Source organism: Micropterus salmoides, unplaced genomic scaffold (genome assembly GCF_014851395.1).
Source record: "Micropterus salmoides isolate LMB-PRFRI ecotype aquatic unplaced genomic scaffold, ASM1485139v1 Ms_hic_scaffold_9, whole genome shotgun sequence".
Lineage (NCBI taxonomy): Eukaryota > Metazoa > Chordata > Actinopteri > Centrarchiformes > Centrarchidae > Micropterus > Micropterus salmoides.
This window is the reverse complement of record NW_024044681.1, coordinates 23,840,772-23,861,964: the sequence shown is the minus strand read 5'-3', so window position 1 is coordinate 23,861,964 and position 21,193 is coordinate 23,840,772. Positions and strand designations below refer to the sequence as shown.

Here is a 21,193-nt window from a genome sequence, read left to right as displayed (position 1 = left end):
CACGTGTGATATATGGAGGAGCCAACTCAGCTTCATAACAAGTGACTGCCTTTATTTCTTCCCCGTTTTCTTGGTAAAGCAAAAACAGTTAATATTTTTATATACAGCTTTAATGGCTCACTGAAATGACACCTGTAAGGGGGACAGCAAGAGAACGTTTATCTTGTCCCTCACCTTGACAGTAATTGCATCTGAGTAAATTTTAGCTGCAGCAAATGTCCAGTGACATACAAAGATTGCTGTTTAAAGTGACATCAGTGAACAGTTTAGAGTTGCCATACAAAACTCTAAATCTTATCATACCTGTATGTATCTGTTCTGGATGCAAATAGAGACCTGTTACTGGCAGCATTTAACATGAAGTTCTCAATGATGTATGACAAATGAAAACCTGTGAAACATTACCTGTACAGGGACAAGGAGTAAGAGTTGCTGGAAGTGGGATAGATGCATAGTCACACCCTAACCCTAGCTCAAGCGTTGGGTTACGCCTTCAAATCAATATTAATAAGCCACGTTGTCAACTGATCTTCAACTACATAAACACTTGACTTAAAGCTGCTTCATCAGGTAACGTAAGCTACAAGGTAAAAGTTGGGATGTAAATATTTATTGTTATTAAATATTCACAGCCAGACTCATACAGAAAATAAAACTGGTTATTTCAGCTGGAATGGTGAGCCTGCTTTTTCCTCAGTGGGAAAAATCAGCGGGCCGAGGCTTTGTTGATTGCAGGACAGAGATGATTAAAGGTTGAAGGAGCAGGGTGAGCGCCGTTGCTATTAACATCACAGAGGAAGGTATTAGCGTTCCCACCTGTTGCCCCGCCAGTCCACCTGTCACATGCAATATAGTCCGTCTAGCGAGGCTTAAGGTGAAGTAGGGGACAAGCTGCTGAGAAACAAGTTAACCACCTTATGTGCTGGTTAAATTCTTATAGACTTTTCATCTCATTTTAGAATATATTCTGTGTTGAGAAATTGAAGCATTAGGTTCAAATTTGAGATGCCGCCACTAACATACATTTTACACTGTACATTCTACGATTATAAACCTTTATAGTTAAGAATCCCACATCGGTTTCAAACCTAGAGAGGTTTAGGTTTGTATGATGACTGGACCTAGATTTCCATGACATAATGCCATTGACAGTGTAATAAAGCTGAATGGGGGGTTAGCTACAGTCTAGCCACCCTTGCTCCAGCTGGCAGGCTTCTTGTAAGCAGTAAATGTGAAATCTTCTGCCAAATTAGGAAGGGAACAGAGGTGTGGCTATCTTCTCCATCTGGAAACACAAGGCCAAAGGGTTAGGTTTGAGGAAACACTGGTATTTAACTTTAACTAACTGATAAAAAGATAGGATGGCTTTTTGGCATTGCACTCACATTCGGAGACATTTGTCTTTACCGCCACTGGCCACTCTTTGGCCATCAGGACTCCAGTCCACTGCATAAACCTACACACACACAAACACACACACACACACACACACACACACACACACGAAGGCAATTAGACCAAAAAAATAAAATAAATAAATAAATACTATCAACACAACTATCAGGAAGCTTCACATTTGTCCTTCCCTCACCTCATCAGCGTGGCCAGGTAGGTCCATGTTAAGCTTTCCAGTCTTGATGTCCCAAACTTTAAGCGTGCTGTCGCTGCTGCCACTGACCAGCAGCCTGCTGTCTGCCGACCACGCCACTTGATACACAGATGCCACGTGGCCACGCAGGGACGTTAAATACCTTTGGGCGAGTGGACAAGCAGGCAGAGACACAATTACACGGTGTGACACACACACACACACACACACGTTCCTCTATCTAATCTCGCTGAAAAAATTCCCCAGCCCCTTAACTTAACCTTTACCATCACAACTATGTGCCTAACCTGAACACTTACCCTAACCAAATACTGTAGTTGTCCAGGTGATGGTTCTGTAGGCCCAATATTTGTGTGTGTGTGTGTGTGTGAGAGGGGGGGGGGGTTTACTTATTCATGCCAGAGTTCCCACAACTGGCCCTAACCCTACCCCTAACCCTTGACGACTGCCATTTGATTGACACCAGCATTGCGTCGAGTCCTGCTCCCTACTCTGCCTCTGAATGGCTAATCCTAACCGGACCCTAACCTTAACAAACCCTAACCAAGGGTGGCAGTAAGTACTATTCAGAGTTGTCGAAACTCTGGCAGAAAGAATAAATAAATAAATAAATAAAAAAGGGCCACACTTGCAACTTTTAGGCCTACAGCACCGTCACCTGGACAGCTGCAGTATTACACACAGATTCATTTATAATCCACTCCACAAGACAAGCTTTGCTGCTCTTAGTGGTTTAGAGATCTTCTTACTTCCCAGTGCGTCCATCCCAGATTTTTATGGACTTATCAAATGAGGCGGAGGCAAGGAGCCGGGTGTCTGGGGAGAAGAGCACTTCATTGACCAGAGCGCTGTGGCCCGTCATCCTGGCCAGTGGCTTCTTATCTTCTGCAGGGTTCCATAGGAACAAGGTGAAATCATCTGAGCCGGATACCAAGCGCTCTGGAGCTGGACCCTGCACCACAAGAACAGGAGTGAGGGTACTGATACAAAGGACATACGGACTAGAAAAGATCAGTACAGACAACAAACAGTACTTACCCTAACTTTATTATATCTCTGCAAAGCTTTTTCCTTCAGCTCTTCCACTAGGGGGTACAAAATGATTGATACATAAAAAAATCCTCTTGCAAACATCTAAGCCAGATACAACGCCAGAGAAGCAAATATTTTCAGTAGCACTGTATCCCAAAAGAAAGTTACACAATCCTTACGTGATCCAGTGAGGTCCTGGGGGTTGACAGTGGCAGTTGCAGGTTCAAAAGCTCCAGTGCGCAGGATGTAGTCTGTGCTGAGAGCCAGGGTGTTCACCCAGTGGGCATGACCCTGCAGAGTCCTGCACTGGACACCCTATACCCACAAATACACGCACATTTAGTCTCGCTTTGACACACAGAAGTCTCATTCAACTCATTCTGTCCGTGGTAACAATTGAATGTGTGTCTCAGCCACACACACTTACATCTTTGGCTCTCCAGACTTTGACCGTTCTGTCCTGGGAAGAAGAGTAGAGGAGTCCATCTCCTCCCCACTTCACACAGGTGACTGATTGAGTGTGACCAGTCAGGATCTTCTCACAGCGTCCTAACACAGTGTCCCAAATACGTATTGAGCCATCCTTAGAGCTACTGGCCAAGTACCGACACTCTGGGTTCCTGAAAGGCAGAGAAGGAGTTTCCCAATTCAAAATAAAGTATACACTACGGAGAGCTAAAGTCTTGGTCTCTGGTTGGTCTCTATTCCACTAGCCTTTGTAACTCCTTGCAATTTCTCATTCAGCATTTCTTACAATGGCTTTTCTGTCCACATTCTAAGACAAATCAGCATCCACTACAGTACTTGCAGGGGTGGGTATTCTTTAAAAAAGTACGATTCCAGTACCAAAACCAGTACCCTTAAAGTGATACCAATACCACTGGAGTACTTTATTCAATACCTTGCGTAGGATGCTAGCCTCAAAACCCCAGCTGTATTCTAACATTAACTTATCTCTCTTATCAGCTAGGCTCCTTACATGCTTGAAAATAACTTTTTTAAGCTGGATACTCGGAAGTATCACCTTGACCGTCTGACAGACACAGAACTGGATGAAACGAGGAGGTGCTCATGCCCGGGGAAAATGAAACTAACCGAAACCTGTGATCGAGCAGAAATCTCCGACTCCACACACACAAGTTCAGCACCTCTGATAAAGTGCCGCTTACAATCCCCAACAGAGCAAGGGCTTCAGTTTTTAACGTTATATTTTTTATAGCCTACTGAAAGTACTGTATATGCCCGCTTTGGCACAAACTGTCTGCAACTCACAGCGCCAGATGGGTCCACATTACTTGCTGGTGTCTCAGCAAAGTTGCTTTCAGGGTAGGTCAGACAGTGGAAAATCCCTCTTGTAAATATGTAACCACTGCGATAACGAGACGTTCACGGTGTATTCCTCAGAGAAATAAACACTTTTCCACGGTAATACCAAGAAAGAGAGCCTCAATTTTCCAGAGTTTACACAGTAAACACCATGTGGGTAAAATTTTACAGATGATACTTTGATTTCCCATTCCCATGAAGGCAGCACGGAGCTGCACCACAAGTAGCTGATGGAGAAAAAAATACACCGTCTCGCCCAGTCGCAGTGGACTAAACTGGCAGGTTTTAATGTTGCAGACCAGAGTTTTTTGCAAGTAGTTTAAAGTTTGAACTTGTATTGGTGTGAATCTTTGGTGTAAACATGCTTTAGAATTTCCAACTAACAAATTCCCCCCAAAAGCAGCTCAGCACCCCCCTTTTCAAAATATTGCTTCCAGTGTCCCACCCCCCATTGTCCTCGGAACACTACCCTATCTGAAAGCCAAGCTTGTGGTGATAAACTTGCAACAACGACAAATGTGCCCAAGACCGCAGCTGATGCTTTTCACGATTTTAAACCACAGTGAATTTGTTTTGAATTGAGTGCTCACAGATGGAGAGGTTCCCAGGAGAGCCAAGTGATCCACTTGGTGTGTCCGGTCAAAGTCTTCCCCATCTGGTTACCCGTCACTGGATCCCACAGACAGATCTAAAGAAACAGCACCACAAAAAATAAATACATCATGTTCAAGGGATACTGCTTAAAAATACAGATGAGAGGTGTGTGTTGTAAGCTCACCTGACTGTTCTTGCATCCTGAAGCCAGCTTCTTGCCATCAGGTGACCAGGCAATGCTCAGTACCCAATGTGTGTGTCCTGAGATAAAACAGAATGCTTAATGGTGTCTAAAACCATAAAATCAATCACTTGTGTCTTGATGTTTAGCAGATCATACTGCCCTATAGAAGTGGCTTTATACCTCGGGCTGTGTGGTGAGGGGTCTCAGTTGTCAAGTCCCAAAAACGCACTGTTGTATCACCTGAACCGCTGGCCAGATATCTGAAACAAACAACGGCAATTTAATTAAAATGATGTCTAAATCTGCCTTCAGAATATTATTTGTGCATATTGTTATATCATTAGGAGCAGCTGGCAGCTGTGCATTCTGTATAAGTTACTCACTTGCCAGTGGGGCTGAAAGCAGTCGAGATGACGGCCTCTGTGTGTCCCTGTAGTGTGCTGGTGCAGCGGGCCACAGCTCGGACCCTGAACACAGCCTGAGGCTGGTACACCACTGGCAGAACTTGCTCTGTCTCAACCCCAAGAGCCTTCACACACAACCCCAGACTGGACACCACCTCAGCCTCTCCATGCACAAAAAACGCCAGTGGCACTGGCTCCTCCTACAGAGGACAACAGCAGAAAAGAAGAAACAGTCACTGGATTTTAAATTTCAGCTTAATATAACTTTAATAACTGTGTCTGAGAAGGGTTCAAACTGAAACCAATGTATCAGCTGTGAGGTGTTTGAGAGATGGTCTCTGTGTAGGATATTTATGTGTAAGGGAATACTGAAATATCTGCATTTGGTAACTTAAATGTTGTTACTTACAGTAAGTGATACCGCCATTGTGGTATCCTTAAAGTAATATTTCATTCACTGTTCATGAATGCTATCCTTTACACTCACATTGTCATTTCAAAAGAAATACATACTGTAGATGAGGACAAAACCTGGCTGTACTTACAAGACTGAAATGTCTTAAATGCAGATGTGTACAGGCTAGTCACAACTTAAACTCAATATTTATGTTATATAAGCCAGCATGTTACCTTCTGTAGCAGTGCATTGCAGACGAGCTGCAGCTTGTCTGCTGTGATGTCCAGAGGCACATCAAAAGGGGAACCCAGAACCTCCCCGTCCTCGTCCTGAAACTGGATCAACAGCCGCTCCACGTCCTCACTCGTCATCCTCTCTTTGGTTTAGATCCAAACCTAAGAATACTTTACTTAACGTTACATAGATGGAGGAATAATCACTTACACTTATTTAGGTACTTTAAATAACGTCAGAAAAATCTACAGGCAACTGTTATTGTTTAGTTTCCTCTAAGTGTTTGGGAGAGCTAAATGGAGGTCCAACTTATTTTAGCTTGAAGAACCCATCCATTCCTTAACAAGACAACATTATAAGTTAGCAAGCTAAACCAACGTCAACTTACCAGAAAAATGTCCATTAACTCACTAAAGTTGGTTTAGAAAACAGGACAGGGAGCAACACATTGTAGAGCAATGCTTAATATTGTTATTGTAAAGATTTAGACCATATCGTGCCACCTGCAATGCAACTGTTTAGCGATTTACTTTTAGCTAGCCTATGTCAACCACAGTCTATGATGTCAACCAATAAAGCTAACTCCGCTAGCCTGCTGTTAGCCAGCATTTCAGACACATAATTCCTGTTTATCGGCGATCGCAGGACAGAAAAATAACAGTCACTTGTTTACACAACTGTCTCCTTTCTTATATGACATTAGCTTAACAAATACATTTGCTAAAACTGTACCTTTAGCGAGGCAGCGTTGTGTTGAAACGCCCCACGTGTGTATTGCCGAAGAGCCTTTAAAGGAAAGATGCTCCAAGTAGCCGGAGTTGTCAGCGAACGGATTCGCGCAATGAATTATGGGAGAATAATGTGGTATTTTGTTTCCTTAGTTAGATCGCCGTGTTACTCTGCTCATCTCCACTTTTATTATATTTCTGAAAGTTCTGTTGCGCAGTCTTAGAAATGACATACACTTGTGTTCAATAATAATAATAATAATAATAATAATAATAATAATAATAATACATTCTAAATAAATAAAAGAATCTGACACACACACACACACACACACACACACACACACACACAACAGACACCATAGTGGGGCTGGACAATAAATAAATGTTTGATGTAATTCATTTGAATCACGAACGAATTAGCACTTTTTTAATAAGATATTTATTTAGTTGAGGAAAAGGTAGTGAAAAAAGATTTTACTTAATTTTACTCATATTTGTTGAAAAAAGATTTTATCATAATTGTTTTGAATGTTCTACTTCAGTGATCCACTGTTTGTCATGTTCTGACCATAAAGAATAGTTTAAAACCACAATTAACCATCTGACTTCTTCAACTTTCACTCAGGAGCAAAACTGTAAAGAAGCAATGATTTGACATTTATCGTCATAGTCAAGTGATATCGAATTGTATGAAATTATTTGTCGTGCCTCGTGATAGCTTTCTGGCAATAGGCCTATCGCCTAGCCCTACCATAAATTTATACCTGCCTATCACTTGCCATAAAAAACTTACATATTTTCGTTTAACTGTTAACAACTTTTCAGCAGCAAGTGTAGCAGCAGCAACAACAGTCTGGATTAACAACTGGCAGTTGTTTGAACTGCGGAGATATGTAAAATCGGCAAATGTATTTATTTCTGTTGTCATTTTCAGCCAAACACAGTGGTCCAACCTGACATTTCTGCAGTGCTTATTTTATGTACTGTATTACTTTCTTTTTGTCTTTGATAAACCATATCTACCCATTACCTGCAGGAAAAAGTTTAGTGAAAGTGTTGTTATTCATGAGATTTGAAAACATATACATGTAGTAATTTAATTTACTCATTATTATCCCACTCATTAATCATTAAACCTGAAAAGATATTGTGTCATTTTTATGAAAGCAATCAAATTAAATACTCTTTATATGTCAATGAAATTTCACAGTCAGTTGCTTACATTTTAATTAGGCCACAAAAATTTAGTTGGGGTTTAAGACATTTTCATCAAGAGGAAAACAGAAGTCCTGCTTGCAATTTTTAAAAAGAAGTCACTGTGGCCAGGGATTAACTTGAAAGGCATTTTCCAGCACTTCCCTAACCAACAACTTGTACTTATTATACATTATTTCATTACCACAATAAAACACATAATGCACAATACACATCCTACAAACTGATTTTGTTCTGTTGCTGTGACATTGTTCACTTAATCACTCCATCAATCAGTCAATCAACATTTATACACAATTTCACTATGACACACGCACGCACACAGAAGGTTTGACACTTCTATAACAACAATCATCATTTTTGCATTGGAACATAAAACGTATTCTGGATTGCATTTCTATGACTACAGATAAGACGTTTGCAGCAAGATAGATACATAATTAATGAAAATCTTTAAATCCATGTGAATTGAAAATATAATCTTGTCATGATTCTGTTCATTACCTTAAAGTCTGTCGCCATACACATTACATTTAGATTATCGCATATAGATCTCAACATATTTGTTATAAAGAAATATGTGACTGTAGAAGTCCACATTCTTGGAGGAATTCATGTGTACATTATATTTTAAATCTTTCTCCCATCTTTGCCATTCCACACTTGGGATAAATGACTGGTGCAAATAATCATAGCAAAACATTAAAAAACTCAATTACCAATATGCATCTTTCCACATTAAGACAGTGTAGATAACGTATTACAGCCTGCATCAACATAGAAATTTCTATACAACAGTTTCTGATGATTGGCAGATCTACACTTATTGTACAGCCCTCTGCACTGGCACTTATGTAGACCAAACCAAAACACATTAAATATATTTCAAATTCAACTTGACCAAGGACTGTTTTGACCAGCAGTGTACATCCACTACTTTCAGAAACGAAACAGGCCAAAAAAATGCCTGTGGATAAGATGGATGGCTGCTCATTACAGCACTAAACCTTTTTTGTAGAGAAACTATGCCAGCCAGAGTGAATCTGACTTCAAGTGAACTCCTTAGAGGCAAAGTTGGACACAATAATTTGCAGTTTCCAGTCCATGTGATGGCACAGTGTGGCGGCCATTTTTTAACAACTGATTCATCTTATCTAGAAGAGGATGGAATTGATCTTAGGCAATTGAAAGTCTGAATCAATACTGTATGAATGTCCAGGGGAGAGAAATAAGACTTGGCACTGCATTGAATTTATGCTTATTTGTTGAGCCCATTGATGTTCTCAGGAACAAGGCCTTCCATGACAGCACGCTTCGACTCCAGGATCTGCAAGATCAAACAAAGATGGGATCTCAGCCCAGTTTTGTTGCCTTTGTCGGAAATACGTAAATTCAATTACTGTATATGTTTATACTGAGGTCATTGTGGTAGTGTTGCATTGGACTACATTAAATTGTCCTCTCCATATCAATAACTTTTACCCATGCACGGGCTTAGCTAATAAAAAAACACTTAGGGTATAATACAGTGTGATAGGTGCTACCATCTGGTCCAGGCCCGCAGATAATACAATGCAGATAAACATGATATTTTGCATTAAGAGCCTTAGGGGAATCATCTTATTTTTGTTGCTGATGACAGTTCAGTAAATGTGTGAACATGACAATCACTAGTATCCAGTAATCCAATATCCCAATATGATGACTTTATGTAGTAGTGGTGTTAACAGGTACACAGATCCCCAGAAAGTTACGTTGAATGCCCTTAGAATGGTAATGTATATAATATAAACTCACACAAACTCTGCTTTGTACTATTTGGCATCACTGATTTCAGCGTTAGTCAAGCCCATTTTTTATTGGCAATATCTACAACAATGAATGTTAATGATTGTGACACAAACCTTTTCCTAAGTAAACAAATGATAATGAGGTACTGACATATAATAAAGTATAACTATGTAAGTATAACTATAACTACTATTACAGATGTGATGGTGGTACACTCACCTGGAAGTTATCACTGAGGCCAATGATGCTTTGCATGTTTGTGCTGTAGTAACCCAAGACATACTGTCCACTTAGCAGAGGGATCTCATCCTTATCCACAGAAATCTGCAACCAAAACACACACACACACACACATTTTATAAAAGCATGCATTTAATAGATATTTGTCCAAACATGACAATACAAATGTCTAACTTGCATTTTACCTGTATGACTTCATTTGTCTCTGGCAACTCGTCCTCTCTAACCCAAACAAAGGTTTCATAATCGGACGGACTCTTGAATCCCACCTGCAGGAGAGCATCCCCATAAGTTTAAATCAATCTTGTATTATATTGTTTGTTTTTTTCCCTCTATGTCTGTCCCAGTACCTTGTACAGGCCAATCCAGTCCCATGTGGAGGACAAGAAGTCCTCTTGGATGGTGTAGTTAAGAACTGCATCCTGGTCTGCGCTCCATACACCCACATGAGATATGTGCACCAGGGGTGTGTCAAAGTACTTTCTCAGCTGCAGGAAAAACAGGAGCAAAGAGAAGTGGCTTTAACATGTAAAAAAATCTCTTAATTTAGTGGTTGTATCAGAAGGACAAAAGCAACCTCATAGCACAAACATAGACCATTCTACAGTGAGTCTGCTCTCACCTCCAGACTAAAGGTTGCAATGACGGGCTTGTGGTCACTGACTCCGTAGCTCATCTCACTGGTGTATTTTTCCTGAGTGACCAGGAGTGGATACTCATCCACTCCATCATCAGCAGAAGTTGACGCCTTCTCATCGTCATCCTCTGATGGTGGGGTTTTGGGTTTGATGCGCCAGAGGATCCGATCCGTCCAGGCTGGTTTCCTCTTCTTGCCACTGAGCAAAGCAAAGGCACATGTTGATACCACAGTTTCCTGTCTGAGAATGAGTGAAATCTCGGTTTCTTTTTCTTACCTGATATTTCACCATTCCATTTGTGTCTATCCATGACAACCTTTCCATTCTTATTTATATAGGAAAATAATGGGAAATGTTCTACACACACATGCAATAAAATGCTATACCTACAGTGTAGCATGCAGTATAGAAATGATAGATGTTAGGAGTGGACAACATCATTTGACATGGTATTACATCTTAAGTACACATTCACTATAAAAGACAACACATATGTTACGCAAGAACAAACAGTGGGTAGCCGGGTGCAGAAGGGTTTTATCTCAGGTCTAATGATGCAGATCATGTCTGTATCATCATATATCTAGGTCATTATGATTACTAAACCCCTTTGTGTTTTGTCATTTATATCAGTCTCTCCAGTTATTTTGTGATTGTAGGTTATATGTACATAACTGCCAAGGTGCCTTCTCATTCCATAGTATGGGGCCGTCTCTTATTACTAACTGGTATGTGTATAGTAGTCTTGTTCACAGTGAGTAGGCTGTAGGTATAAGCCAGCATTATTTTGCAAGGGCACCATTTCCACTTCCTGGGCTTAGGGCTTAGGCTCTAAGACGATTGTGATTGGTTTAAAGAAATAAAAACAAGCCAGCGTATTTTCCCCCTAATACCAGAATGAAAATGGGTTCAGCAAGACCTTTCTCCAACGCTGGCACACCGCTAAAACAAAGTGTGGGGATAGGTTCTGGCTACGCAACACTACATCTATGGAGACACCCACCTCGGCGGGTCTAGCTCCCTGTACCAGGCCCCCAACCTGACAGAGAGCAGCCCCCAGGTGAGGGAGGTGAGGAGGAAGAAGAGGGTGGTGCTGCAGCGCTGCAGAGGCCTGGGTCTGTACATGGTTAGGGGCAGCGCCACAGTGCTCTTTCTGAGAGAGAACCATAGAAGGTGCTAGTGTCAGGAATGGATATGACTCACAGAAAGAGCTGCTCCCAACTTCACCTATTCATCAGGGTTTACTGCTTCTGCTGCTTTGGGTTCCTGTTTAGTGTGTCTCAAGGGTTTCACTCCAGCTAAAGATGCGGTGGCAAAAGCTTCGGGGGAAAAGGGCAGATGGTACGGTGACAAAGAAATAAGGGAATGTGGGGCATGCAACACGAAAACCTTTGTGTGTCTTACTTAAAACCCAACCATGTCTTCAGAGTGCTGTGCAAAATCCAAATGGAAAAAAGAGCACAGGTCAAGTTTGAGAAATGTGTTGAGTGTTTGTGTGTAATGTATTTGTTTTTCGCACATGTTACCTGGTATCATAGGTTTCAGAGTTACGGTCAAACTTGTAGGTGGGTTTAAAATTTAATGGCCCTTCCTCAAATTCCTGCAGGAAAGGCTCCTTCTTCTTCATTGTGAGGAGCTGCAGGAACATGAAATAAATTGAGTGAGTGTGTTATTGTGTGTGTGTGTGTGTGTGTGTGTGTGTGTATACTGCGGAACATCACCTGGTCTTTGTTCCACAGCAAATTAAAGCGTCCGCTGTTGATGGCTGAGCGAAGGAAGTGCAAGCCGTGGTCTGCAATACGGAAGTTCAGGTCGCCAAAGCAGAACACCGCCCTGTGTGAGAGGGATGGAGTCTCACTTTACCTGCTGTACGACAACCCTCAGTGCATAAATTTCACTTCTAGGTATAGTAGGTGTACTGACTTGTGGTCCAGGACACGTGGGGTGTCAGAGATGTCAAAGTCTTGTGCCTCCAGGATGTACTCAAACTCATCAACACGCTGCAGAGCATAGTTCATGTGAGCTGCTAGGTGGCAGTTAAGGAAGCACACCATGTGGCCGTAGAGGGAAAAACGCACAGACACTCCTCCTTTATTACCCTGACACAGATAAACAGAGGAGTGAAAGATCAAGAGGTTTTCTAAAAACACGTAGTCAGATTTTTATTTTTTAGGAATAACGACTGCAGACTAATCATAAGCAAAAATACAGATTCATATTACTGCAGTATGTTTAAAAATCACCTCTTAATCCCCAGGAATAAAACAAAATGTGGCCTTTATTTAATCAGATGATGTTTTTCCCTTAACGTGGATTATGGATTAGCCCGTTTGTCTTGTAAGTGTTTGCCCCAGTGTACCGCACCAGTTTTAGTGTTCTTTGTTTGTAATTTCAAACAATGTCAAAGCTGTTGCACAGTCCACTAAACAAACACAATAGGGCTTACATAATGTGTTTAATCTCTACACCCTCTGATATCAATGGGATTCCTGGTGTGCAAAGTTTACTAGTGTTGTTGTCTATTAGGTTCAGGGCTAACCCGACCATCACTGTTATTTCCTACCCAGTATCCAAAGATGCCAGTGCGAGTATAGGTGGTCTGGATGTTTCTGATGTAGGGGAGATGAATTTGTTTGGCAAAAACCAGCAGCAGCAAACCCTGCATCCTCACAGATGTGACCTAGACAGAGATGGTGATAGATATATTTGATTCTTCTTTTTTTTATTTAATTTTTGATTTTTATGCAAAGTAACCCCAGGTTTTCAGAGACACACAGTAGCCTTCAAGACACTAGTAATTATATCAGCTGTCAACTCCACATAGACTCATTAATACACAGGACCCAAATGCCAATATTCTGTTTACACACAGTACTATCTCCCTTTCTCTCCCTATGTCCTCTCTCACCTTGACGAAGCCTCTAGGTGCCAGTGTGTCCATGAAGATGTGGCTCCAGGAGTCCTCCACTAACAGGTCAGAGATGAACCTCACAGGGGCGGCATTCACCTCCTGCAGGCTGACACACACCAACACAAATTAATGGAAAACACAATGCACTGATGTATAGGTTGCCAAATCGTTAAAAATGAGAGACTTTTATCCTTCCGTCCAATTCCTGGCAAATGTATAAATTCCAGTTCCCATATTGTTATTTCTCACCCAATCACATAGAAGTCTGTGGGGGGTTGGACATCCAGTTGTAGCAAAGAGGTGACGTCTTTGGGAGGCTCCGCTGTGGCCACGTTCCAGGTCACCATGTGCAGTCTGTCAGTGTTTGGTAATGACAAGAGTTGAAAGTTATGGAAAAAGAGCACATCCTGACAAATTTCAGTTGCATTGCTACATTTTCCTTGTTACTGCTGTAAATATACAAGTCTCAGAGTTACTGTATTCAATTTTCTATGGAAATTCACAGTATTGGTATGCAAATGTAATACTACAATAATCCGGGGAAACAGTTTTTTTGGATTCTATTGAATTTTACAGTTTTTGTTTTTACTTTATTTCTCTGTCTACTTTATTTCCTACCTATGCAATAAAATATAATACTTAATACAGCATTCAACAGTTTTTTGTGACCTCAGACATTAGAAAAAAAGTATAGTAAAGTAAAAGAACACAAGACATTAAAAACATATTCACTTTTTTTCACATCCACATTAAAAAAATTCTTATATGGATAATTAGACATAAAACTGGTCAAACTCTAAAGAAACCCAGACATGATCCTGATAAATCTCAATTGTAGTTCAGGATTTTGCACTTTTTGATCTAAACAACGGAACATGTGTCCTTCTCTCTAAAGTGGTAAAGGCTAAAAAAGCATAAAATAAGACCTTGATTATGTCAGAGAACTGAAGCCCTTCCTACATGTGCACCTGAGTAAACGTGTGTGAATAAGCACGTGCTCATGTCAACCTGAATGGATCAGTGGGAATGAAGCGCCCACAGAGCTGAAACGCTTCATCCAGCGTGCGGGACACTTCTTCACTGGCTTCATCGTCAGAGCTCATGTCCTCTATGCAGGTCAGCAGCTGAGACAAACGCTGGCGGAGGAGCATCTTGGACCTCGATCCCTGAGACGCTGAGCTGCTCATGCTGTCTGAGCGCACGCGTGGACTGTCTGTGCAGGGGTCCATTTTTGAATGTGAAACTGAAAAAGGGTCTTCCTGGTGGTAGCTTTGTTACCTGTATGTTCTCAAGATTACTCAGATAAAAAATTAAGATGCTGTCCTACAAGGGAAAAGAAGCAAAATCCAGTGGAAGAGATGCCTTTGGCTTGATTTCAGCTTCTTTGGTTGGGTTGGTTGCGGCCATTTAATGCAAGAGGCCTCCCACTCTGCTCAGGCCACTGGAAGTAACATGAATTGATTCCTTGTTAGTCAAATGTCTCCGCATGTGTATTAGCCAGCTTCTGATTTAGGTCCTCAAACCTGGCCAGGATGAAAAAACCCAGGGTGAAGTTTGTCTGTGCTGGTGCAGTCCTTTCTGTGGCAGAGCCCAGTGTGGTCATGCGGCAACGACTGACAAAGCGGTGGGATCAACTCAGGAATGTGGGCAAGAACAAGTTAGATTTGGACTATAATCGCAGGAGGGAGAAAGGCATGCGAGCATGTGTGTGTTTATCTGTGAGTGTGAGTAGTTGTGGAGAGTAGAAGAGGAGGACCTGAGGCTGATCCTCATTGTGAGTATTGTTACAACACTTGGGTAACGCTTCAGATCCCTAAGAGGTTTACTACCAGCATTCTCTCCATCTGAGCACACTGAACAATGCATGTAACCCCACAACAAACAGTCACGTATTCGTGAAGGGACAAGAGCATTAGCTTCTTTTGGCCTCAATCCAGTCTCTCCTCATTTAGGTGAAAGGTTATCTTTGTAAACCTAAAGAGAAGTATGGGGTTTCATACAGTTTTGTAAGCTCTGTCACAAACATTTAAGTTTTGTTTTTCTTCTATGAACAAAAGCTCAAATAGTTCTCATTAACAAGTGTTACAGCCCAGAACAAATTACACAACCGGCCTACATGAAGCAATCAGCAACTCCAACACATTTTGCCTAATACGTAAATGGTTTAAAGATTTCAAAATCATTAATGCGGTGAGATAATATTTTCAACTTTAGATGTAAACTTGATTTCCAGAATTAAGTAACCAGTTTTGGAAAATGTCAATCTCTTTAAAAAAGAAATTGTTAGTAGGATACTGTTTACTGTTTTACACACTGGATTCAATTATTTATAGATCCTAATCTATAGACATAACAGTAAAATTGGAGTTTTACCAATATGTCTTTAGAATTTTGGAATAGTCTACAATTCTTCACATATTCTCTTCAGCAAACTTGCAAACATGAGCCTCAGCATTTTCTTTACATCCTTTACACTTATTTTCCCCTTTGACTGATTTATGGAAAACAGATTTTACTAATTAGATCATTGACTCTGAAACTATGATCATCATCATATATGTGCATGCATATATTGTTGATTATTGCCATGTAGGGGAAGTATTCCAAAAGCAATGTAAATTCATTGAAAAAGCATCATTGAATCCAGTTTTGGATTGAATGTACTCACTTGGTTCAGTTTAAACAATAAAAAGAAAGATCAACGCTTGGAGGATATAAACAATCAGAAGAGATTGTCACATACAAAATAAAAATGCTAATCTTGGGTACCCCAGTTCTCCCTGCCACTTCATGTAACAGTGTCACATGCAGAGACTTAGGGCACATTCTTTAGCAAGTAGTGTTAAGTGGATAATCGAGGAGGCTCACCAGTCCAGTGAGAAACACTGAATGGGAGACTATTTAAGTTTTATCAGAGAGCCCTGCAAAGACTCCAGCAGCCTCAAAGCTACTTATGAAGGTTAGGCAGTTCAGACACCGTACAGGAGGGTTGGTCTCTGCATACACACTTTTCTGCCTGAAGTCTGTGGTTTCTCTCACAGTTACTTTCATTACCATTCTCTCTCTCTTTCCTTTCTATTCCTTAGCCTGGCAAGACCACTAGAGCACAAAGCAGAACAAGAGGTCTGTGTGGGATTTTGATCTTACCTGCACTTGTCTCTCCCACCACTTTGAAATCTCCCAGTGCTCATTTTCTCTCCTATAGGCACACACAAACACATGTACGCTTAACAAAGTGTAAAGAGGAAGAGGAAACACACATACCAAACAACGCTTGCCTTCATTACAGACAGTTTACCGGGAGCACAGACAAGTGCCCAATAAAGCAGACCTGACAGGGATGCCTGAAAGTCATTTCTGAAATGGCTTTGTAATCATGTCTAATCACGGTCAGATTCATCCATGTTAAAGTGACAGTGCCCCGAAGGTCACATGTAAAAACAGAAACACTTTATTTTTGTAAAACGGGATCACAAGATTATGATGTATAAAAATGAAGAAATGTACTGCAGGAATATTTAAGATTTGTTTTTGTCATTCGGTTGCCCCGGCCTTTCTGTGTGGAGTTTGCATGTTCTCCCCGTGTCTGCGTAGGTTCTCTCCAGGTGCTCCAGCTTCCTCCCATGGTCCCACTTGAGGCCTAGGTAGATTGGTGACCCTAAATTGTCCTTAGGTGTGAGTGGTTGTTTGTCTGGCTCCAGCCCCCTGTACGCAGGATGAGCAATTGATGATGGATGGATGGTGGCAGCAGCATAACTTGCTAGCAAATTATTTGGCTGCAATTTACACATGCAGCTGACACAGAGCTGCATTAGCATTTATTTGGAGTTGTGATTCTGGCCACCTGACACATGTTATTCAGATATTCACTCATCTTTTAGCTCTGTTTTGGTGGCTTTTTAGTTCCTAATTGCTGTTCACCAGCAAGCTAGTCGCTAACTTTGTTTGTCTGTAACGTGTAACGTGACAGTTGTCTTTTAGAGATTGTTTGCTGAAACCAGCTGCTTGATGAGGCTGGAAACAAGGTTGATGAGAGCAACAGTAATAGATACCAAAGTAAAATCTAAATAATTAGCTGAAACATGCTAAAACGCTCAGAAGAGATGAGGGAAACCGCAATCAGGTGATACTTATCGAATTAGTTCGAATTTACAACTTACATGGCTCTTCTCACTTTACATGTAGACATAGTCATCTGATCCATTGCTAATATAAAACAATTGATTAGTGTAGCTTTAACCATAACTGCTTTCTGCCCAAACTTTCCCGCACTTTCTAAAATATCTTAAAGGCTCAGTGTGTAAGTTTTAGCAGCATCTCATGGTGAGGGTTGCGTATTGCAACCAGTGGCTCACAGTGCATTCAAATGCTGTGAAGTTCTTCCGACTTCAGCGTGTGTTCATGTGCTCTTTAGTCAGAATTTGGACTCAACTTGGACGCTACTACAAAGATTTGTTGGATTAGCATTATCAGAGCATATAAACAACACACAGACATCTACTTCACTCTGCGTGGACAGCAAACTAACCATTATAACCATATTACAAATTACAAGTTTGCAATATATGTACATGTAATACGTGATTTTGCATGAATCAAAGTTCTGTATACCTCTTTATATCCCATGTACACTTTATTTCTCTTTTTGCAATAAATATTTAAGAAGGAAAAAAAGATTATTTTTATTCTGACACCACATGAATACACCATCAGTCACCGCTCAGCCCTCCCTTTCCAAGCGTGCTGGAGAAGCTACGCTGGCCGACACACTCTGTCAGCTCTTGTGCTAAATAATACGTGTGGGCCTCCATTTGTCCAAATTTTTCTTCTAATAAACCAGTCGACTACTACTACTACTACTAACATAACTTGTTCTTTGTACGTACGTATTCAACGTAGAGACAAAACATGCTCTGTAGAGCTGTTTTTCCATTTAGGCTACTGTAGATGGCGGCAGAACATGACAAAGTCCATGTAAGGGTGTATGTAGATAGAAATGGCTCATTCTAAGGTAATGAAAACATAATGGTACATTATGTAGGGTCTTTATTCAGCACTGAAAACATAGTTCTGGATATTATATTGCATTTATGTTAATAGATTCTACTAAATATCACACATTCAACCTTTAATAGGCTTCTGAAAGTTTTAACCCTAGAATTAATGATTTACTTCGTTGGGACCACATTATGGAAACAAAATGCAGCTGTGTGAATAGGTCTTTGTCCACACAATGTTATTTAAACACACACTCAGACACACACACAAACACACAGCTTAACACAGTGGGGGACTGGATTTATTGTAGTAATACCACACAGGCATCAGAGAGAGGAAGGATTACAGAGGAATATTGAATGAAACAGAACTGACAACTCTTAAAGTGTCCTTACTAGATTTTTCCTAAAACCAATTTCGCAAACTAGTGTTTTAATTCAAGGGTCCAGCCAATGCGATCATATTTAACTGAATGTGTTATACTTGTTGACCTGATTGGACAGAAACAAGGAAACAAATTTGCCTCCTCCACAGTGTCCTTTACCATTTTTAGTAAAAAAAAAGGCAGACTACCCCTTTTATTTAAATCTCTTCATATGCAGCAAGGCATAATGTATGTTGTGTCATTTTGTGTGAGACAGTTTAGTCTTTTTTTGAACAAGAACATTATTCTCTCAAATTCAGAAAGGAGCTTGAATCAAAATTTATACTCTAATTACCACAGTCTGCCTCTCTTGAATGATTGTTTCTTCCATTTTAATGACCTGCCAGAAACAAAAACACCATCATTCATTCAGTACAGTACCTTTCTTTGTGTGTCTTTCTTGTGGTGTCCGGAAAAAAACACAGACCCCCTGTTCACAGATGATGAAGGTCTCCAAAGGGGAGTTGAGAGACTGGATCTGATTTCCTATGGTGAGTCCCGTTGTTTGACTGTTTGTTCTCTTTTTGGTTGCCTCACTTTTTTCGCAGCTGTTCCCCTTCTGGGTGCAAGGTCCCACACTCACCCTGTTCTGGACTTAAAGCGTAACATCGGATCAAGCTATTATCCCAGGTTAGTTAACAACCCGGCGAGAAAGTATTATCTTATTCATGAATGGACATGTCTGTTTGTTGAATGTCACCATGACGCATGGTATTTGTTGCACTAAAGCTCTCTTTGTATGTTCATAAACAATCTGTCATATTCACAGTATGGAATGTGTAGGGTGCTCTGCTCTACTGTGTGCTATTTCAATTAAAGTACATTTAAACCTGCATTTTCTCAGGGAAAGACAAGGGCAATGTCTCTGGGCAGTGCCATGTTGGGGAATAATATAAATCTTTTCACATGATAAGCTCTTATAGTAATGATTAAGTGACCACCTGTAAGCGTGTGATTTGCGGTCTGGATTTAAAATAAAGGTTAGCTTAGAATATTTTTCAAAAACTTATGAGCACATTGGTAATTATTTAGTTCATGTGAGAATCCATAGCTCATTTGTAAAGATCACAAGATGTATGAAGTTATCTCAGGCCTTCACCCTTTCCTCCTGTTCAATGTTCTGTTGTTCACCTAATTTATAAAAGGAATTAGACATAGACATGAGAGTGGTATCAATCCTCTGATCTAACTCAAGAAGGACCTTGCAAGAAAGCAAAAATGGGTATGTCCAAAAATGTTGTACTACCTATAAATCTTTCTTAAAGAGAAGTACACCATCACCAAGTTCCTTTCTCTAATGATCAACACTGACAAGAATTCATATTAAAAAGTCACCACTCAGTATTAGTTTGCTGTCTCTTACCATGTATTTCATTGAAATTTTCAATACTTTTCATAAAGTAGACAGTCAGAAAAAATAAGGTGTATGTGAAAAAGTGCGTCTTAAAACCATAGACTGTATATAAAAAAAAACAGGATTAAACCAGGATTAAGGATTAAGGCTTAAAACAAGGATTTCGACAGATATTTTTGAAAGAAATCAAAAATGTTTTTGTTCATAAGCTAAATAACCTTCATAAAGGTTTGTAGTTCAAAGGATGGCCTCTCAGACATCCACACACTGTGTAGTCTGATCAGTATCTCACAAAATGTTCAGCAGCTCTCTGTACTGTAGGTACAATAAAACTCTCCTTTAAACGTCCATTTGATTAATTCAATTATTTTTAGCCATTTGAAAAGCTCTCCAGTATAGCTTATTCATACAAAACCAAAGCAGGGAAGGGGAAATAGTAACGTTATAGCATGTGCAGTTTGCTTTCTTGACATAATGTGAGTTTATCGTTTTATTTATTTCACTACAAAAGCTAAAAGAGCTTTTGTAACGCATCAAACTCACCGCTGACTTAAAAGTATGGGAGATGCTGATTCAGCATCTCCTCTACTGACAAACTTAAGCATAGTACCTGTAAATAATAGATAACAATACTATTGTTTATTTTATCATCTGCATCATGCTTTAAATGTGTGAGGCCACCCTTTTTGTTTCAAGCCTCGAGCCAGGTGGTAGTACATTTTCTTATACCATGCCAGTATTTTGTGATTAATTGTGATACTTTTTGATGTATTTGTGCCCATCTCTGCAGACATGACAGTATCTCAGATGCTAAATCTGTAAACTAAAGCCAGCTGTTTAACATATTGCCAGAAGTGTGAAACGTTACTTCTTCCAACAATCTTAAATCCACCATTAAATTGCTTTATTATTGACCATAGTGATATGTGGATTATGAACAAATTGTCAAATGTTTCTAAACTTCTAAAAGCTTTTCAGGAAATGGGATGATGATTGTTTCCCATGACTGTAGGAAACTTACCACATGACTTTTGTTATGAGTCTAATGCATCTACAGCTGCCTTGAAGATGCCACTATCAATGATCCTGTAATAAAACCTGTATCATTTCT

General features: G+C 40.3%; 2 protein-coding genes across 6 annotated transcripts; both read right to left on the bottom strand.

Annotated features, from left to right (window-relative positions):
* Window positions 1–35: 35 nt before the first annotated feature.
* nle1 (notchless homolog 1 (Drosophila)) lies at window positions 36–6,603 on the bottom strand. Of its 5 annotated transcripts, none has more exons than XM_038708411.1 (13): window positions 6,513–6,603; window positions 5,780–5,955; window positions 5,129–5,349; window positions 4,926–5,005; window positions 4,746–4,822; window positions 4,558–4,655; window positions 3,069–3,261; window positions 2,821–2,956; window positions 2,648–2,694; window positions 2,359–2,561; window positions 1,592–1,751; window positions 1,386–1,456; window positions 36–1,285 (listed from the first exon to the last, which is right to left on the bottom strand). In XM_038708411.1, exons 2-13 carry the CDS (start codon window positions 5,915–5,917, stop codon window positions 1,273–1,275), a joined length of 1,437 nt encoding a protein of 478 aa, XP_038564339.1. In that variant the 5' UTR covers window positions 5,918–5,955; window positions 6,513–6,603; the 3' UTR covers window positions 36–1,272. The 5 variants fall into 5 exon arrangements, with proteins under 5 accessions (XP_038564339.1, XP_038564343.1, XP_038564342.1 ...); XM_038708415.1 differs by having other exon boundaries at window positions 5,780–5,941; window positions 6,513–6,596; XM_038708414.1 differs by having other exon boundaries at window positions 5,780–5,950; window positions 6,513–6,579.
* Window positions 6,604–7,689: 1,086 nt separating this feature from the next.
* Window positions 7,690–14,790, bottom strand: inpp5kb (inositol polyphosphate-5-phosphatase Kb). The gene is made up of 13 exons (XM_038707504.1): window positions 14,315–14,790; window positions 13,556–13,660; window positions 13,304–13,412; window positions 12,959–13,075; window positions 12,319–12,494; window positions 12,117–12,228; window positions 11,922–12,031; window positions 11,800–11,826; window positions 10,380–10,593; window positions 10,108–10,245; window positions 9,943–10,026; window positions 9,737–9,841; window positions 7,690–9,053 (listed from the first exon to the last, which is right to left on the bottom strand). Exons 1-13 carry the CDS (start codon window positions 14,533–14,535, stop codon window positions 8,985–8,987), a joined length of 1,587 nt encoding a protein of 528 aa, XP_038563432.1. The 5' UTR covers window positions 14,536–14,790; the 3' UTR covers window positions 7,690–8,984.
* Between the last annotated feature and the right edge of the window lie 6,403 nt (window positions 14,791–21,193).

What these genes read in the sequence shown, in the direction of transcription:
- nle1 (XM_038708411.1), bottom strand. Translation starts at nt 5,917, where the DNA reads ATGACGAGTGAGGACGTGGAGCGGCTGTTGATCCAGTTTCAGGACGAG. An exon ending in CCCTCACCACACAGCCCGAG is followed by an intron (nt 4,823 to 4,925) that starts GTATAAAGCCAC and finishes GTTTTATCTCAG; the next exon opens with GACACACACATTGGGTACTG. An exon ending in TCCTGGGAACCTCTCCATCT is followed by an intron (nt 3,262 to 4,557) that starts GTGAGCACTCAA and finishes TCTGCCTTTCAG; the next exon opens with GAACCCAGAGTGTCGGTACT.
- inpp5kb (XM_038707504.1), bottom strand. Translation starts at nt 14,535, where the DNA reads ATGGACCCCTGCACAGACAGTCCACGCGTGCGCTCAGACAGCATGAGC. An exon ending in CCACGTGTCCTGGACCACAA is followed by an intron (nt 12,229 to 12,318) that starts GTCAGTACACCT and finishes CCTCTCACACAG; the next exon opens with GGCGGTGTTCTGCTTTGGCG. An exon ending in AGACAAATGAAGTCATACAG is followed by an intron (nt 9,842 to 9,942) that starts GTAAAATGCAAG and finishes TTTTGGTTGCAG; the next exon opens with ATTTCTGTGGATAAGGATGA.